This window comes from Monoraphidium neglectum (assembly GCF_000611645.1).
Source record: "Monoraphidium neglectum strain SAG 48.87 unplaced genomic scaffold scaffold04747, whole genome shotgun sequence".
NCBI lineage: Eukaryota > Viridiplantae > Chlorophyta > Chlorophyceae > Sphaeropleales > Selenastraceae > Monoraphidium > Monoraphidium neglectum.
Window position 1 is genome coordinate 1 of NW_014008882.1, and position 4,018 is coordinate 4,018.

Sequence of the window (4,018 nt, forward strand, 5' to 3'; positions counted from 1 at the left end):
CCCCCCTGCCTGCCTGCCCACCCGCCTGCACGCCCGCGTGCCTGCCAGGTGCGAGGGTCGCAGCGGCTGCGGCACGCACCGTCGCCACTGGCCACCCTGGAAATGCAGAAGCGCGGCACGCAGTACCTCAGGATTCCTGGTGGGGGGCGGCGGCTGCCGCTGCCGCGCGGCCCGCCTGGCGCGCGCACATCGGCCGACGCCGTCCGCGTGCGAACGCCCAGCGTCGCTGGCCCGCTGTGCTGGGCGCCGGGCGCCCCTCCGGCGCCGCTCGCCGCGGCCGCCAGCATCAAAGCCCCGCGGCGCGCGCCAGCTGCGGAAGGGTCTCGCTTCCTTTGCTGACGGCGCAGGGTGCCCGCCCGCGAGCCGGCCGCCTGCCGCCTCTCACTTGCCTCCTGATCTGAGCGCCGCGCCCTGCTGCCGTTTGTTGTGCCTGGTCAGGCGAGCGCCTGATGAAGCTGGCGGAGGAGCTGTACCAGGCAGGGTTTGTGTCATACCCCAGGTGCGCGGCCTGGTGCACGCGGGGCAATGGTCATCATGTGTGCGTATGTATGTTTGCGTGTGCGCGTGCGCGTGGGTGCATGGGTACACGCGTGTGTGTACGTGTGTGTGTGTGTGGGGGGGGTGTGAAGCGCAGGTGCGCGCATGTTGGAAGCCAACGTGGTGTGGGTGATAATTGTGCCTCACCCCAGAGCTGCAAGGAGGAGAGCACGGGTCATTCAGCACAGCCTCCGCCCTTGATAGCAACAAGCAAGCCTTCCCCCAACCCACCCACGCGCGCCTTACACCCCTCGCCCCCACCTTCGTCACACCTGGCGCCCCCGCACCCTCCACCCCGGGAAACAGGACCGAGACCGACGCCTTTGACCCAGGGATGGACCTGATGGTCAGTGGCCCTGGGTTTAGGGTTTTGTGCTCAGCCCCCTGCCTCAGGCCAGGAACTTGCCCCCAGCGGTGTGCTTTGGTATCGCGGTACTGTACCTTAGCGTAGGGGTGATGCAGGGAGAGGCCCTATGACGGTCGCCTGCACAGTTTTGTTGCGCTGCCTGCCCAGTCTCTCCCCATCCCACGCCCCGTGCCCAAGCCCCACTTTCCAAGCAACAAACACGGCCGCCACTCGCCCTCCCACAGTCGATAGTGCAGGAGCACAGCAACGACGCGCGCTGGGGGGCGCACGCGGCCGCTATCGCCGCAGGGCAAATGTGGAAGCCGCCAAGGCCGGGTGGGTGCGCAGTTCCGCCCTAATCACTGCACCCGACGAAGCGCCGCGACCGCAGCCCTGAAACGGCCGAGTCTCAGCCACCCCGACCGAAATACCAGAGGTCGCGCACGCTAATTTTTGTTGTGGTTTTTTTGCAACTGTAGTGGGCGGCGTAGTATCACTGATGCGGCCGGCATGAGACTGGACACGCCGCTCCCCTATTCGCTCATGGGTGCAGGCGGCCACGATGACAAGGCGCACCCGCCCATCCACCCGACGCGGCACACCACGGGGGAGGTTGGCTGGTCGCACGGTGAGGGGATGCGGGGCGCAGCGCCAGCTGCAGCAGCGAGTGTGGATTGCACATGAGATTGAGTGCAGGAGGGGGTGTGGCAAGAGGGTGCTAGCAGTCGGCTGTTGAGAAGGGAAGCTGCGCAGCATCTTCGGAACGAGTATGTGGTCCCCCTGTCCTCCCAGCTACCAGCTGGGACACGTCTCGCTCGACGTTGCTGCGGTTCAAAACCTTCCATGAAACGACCACCAACTTGACCGCTTTTTACCTTCCCCATCTGAACCCCCTGAACCCGCCACAGAGAAGTGCCAGGTGTACGAGCTGATTGTGCGGCACTTCCTGGCCTGCTGCTCCAAGGACGCCGTTGGGCAGGAGACGGTGGTGGAGATAGACATCGCAGGGGAGGGATTCAGGACGACAGGTGCGCACATGCACGTGTGTGTGCCTTTGTGTGTGTGTGTGTGTGTGTGTGTGTCTGTGTGTGCGTGCGTGTGTGCGCGTGCGTGATCATGTAAGCGCGCGCGCGTGTGCATGCAATGAATGCGTGGGTGCGCCTTGCTGCCTGAGTTACTTGCATGTACAGTATGTGTTCGTGTGCGCACGCATGGGTATCAGCTTGGGTGTAAGTTGGGGAGCTGAATACGCACACGTGCACTCACCAATGGGCATTGCTGCAAAGTTTGAATTGAAGGCTGCTTCACGGGCATGCTACACACAGAAGATGCCGGGCTGTTGGCCAGCAGGCTCAGCACAGCTGGCTGCTATATCCAAAAACTGCGGTCCTGTGTCAGCCCCCCCAGAGGGACGCGAACCCCTCTCCCCACTGCCGTTGCTGCCTCACCCCTGCCGCTCCCTTTAACCTTTGACGCGACCCCCAGGCCTTATGGTGACCGAGCGCAACTGGCTGGACGTGTACCCCTACCAGTCGTGGGGGGGCAACGCCAACCTGCCACCCCTGGCGGAGGGGGAGCAGTTTGTGCCCACAGAGCTGCTGCTGAAGGAGGTGGGCGAGCACACGCTCAAGCGCGCACGTGCGTGCGTGTGTGTGTGCGCGCGCGACAAGCTGCACAGCTCGTGCGCAGGGAACGCCGCCTCAACACACCCGGCCCCCCGCCGGCCCCGCTCCGCCCCGCGCCGTCAGGGCGCCACCCAGCCGCCCGCGCGCCTGAGCGAGCGCGACCTCATCGCGGCGATGGAGCGCCACGGCATCGGGACGGACGCCACGGTCGCGGAGCACATATCGAAGCAGCTGGACAGGTGCGCGCGCGTCTGGGTTAGGGGGCCGCGCCGTGGAAGGGGAGGGTGCATCAGTGCAGGGCCATCTGTCCATGGGGAGGGATGGCTGTCGCTAGTTTGCAGGAGCGTTGAAAATACAAGGGGGCAGGGAGTGTGCTTGCTGAGCACCGGCGGCTTGGCTGCGGCCTCGAGGCCGAACGCAGGTCAGGCACGATGCCCTGGCTTGCGCCAGGGGCGCTCGCAGGCGCACCCAAACGCATGCATATACGCACGCCTCCACACACTTACGCACGCACGCACATACTCACGTACACACGCACAAACGCGCACTCTCACACGGGCCCCGCCCCCTGCCCCAGGGGCTATGCCTCCAAGGATGCGGCGATGACGTTCTGGCCCACCCCCCTGGGGGAGGGCCTCATCAGCGCATACAGGTCGGAGGGTATCACTTGGGGTGGGGAGGGGGGCAGGGTGGGGGTGGGGGTTGAAGGTGGGTTCGGATGCGGGAGTGGAGTTGGAGGCTTGAGTGGAGGCGTTGAGTAGTCATTGCCATGTCAACGGCAGCTGTCTGAGCGTACCATGCAGGCGGAGAGGAGTGAGTCGTTGAAAGCGGGCTGGCTTCTCTGGGCCTGCGGTGTGCATACGCGCTGCAACCGCGCGCCTCGCCGCGTGCGCCGCGGGTGGCGCCCGCTGTGCAGGCGGATGGGTCTGGACAACCTCTGGAAGCCGGACCTGCGGGGGCGCATTGAGCAGGGCATCGCGCGCGTGGCTGCGGGGCAGATGAGCAAAGACCAGGTGCAACAAGGGGCCGCTCTGCTGCTGCTGCTGTATGTGTGTGTGTATTTGTGTGTGTGTGTGTGTGTGTGTGTGTGTATGTGCGCTGCTGTGCTCGTGCGTGCGCGATGCTGCCTGTGAATGGTGCTGCCTGTGTACGTTGGGCTCCACAGAAAGGTGGGACGGGCAGGAGCAGGATCGCAGGTGTCAGCCGATCATTGTGAGCGCCCTGCCACCGCCTAGGACCGTCCGCACACACATGCATATGACCGTCGCGGCGCGCCGACCGCCGCCCCCGCCTCGGCCCCACGCCCCGGCCCCTGTCACGGCCGCGCCGGCCCCCTCGATCCCATCAGATCCTGCAGCAGGCGGTGGACGCCTTCCGCTCCGACTTCAGGGCGGCGCTGCAGCGGGCCGGCGTGATGGAGGCGGAGGTTGCGCGATTCTTCCCCAGGGTGGGCGGCGGCGGCGGCGGTGGCGGCGGCGGTGGCGGTGGCGGAGGCGGAGGCGGGTTTGGT

The 4,018-nt window shown here is 66.1% G+C and overlaps 1 protein-coding gene across 1 annotated transcript; it reads left to right on the forward strand.

The window, feature by feature from the left end:
* Nucleotides 1-449: 449 nt before the first annotated feature.
* On the forward strand, nt 450-3,743 carry MNEG_14767 (DNA topoisomerase III; the record flags this gene model as incomplete). The annotated part of the gene is made up of 10 exons (XM_014036762.1): nt 450-499; nt 844-883; nt 1,129-1,219; nt 1,437-1,511; nt 1,792-1,911; nt 2,369-2,493; nt 2,632-2,747; nt 3,086-3,160; nt 3,425-3,557; nt 3,678-3,743. 10 exons carry the CDS (start codon nt 450-452, stop codon nt 3,741-3,743), a joined length of 891 nt encoding a protein of 296 aa, XP_013892216.1.
* Nucleotides 3,744-4,018: the final 275 nt, after the last annotated feature.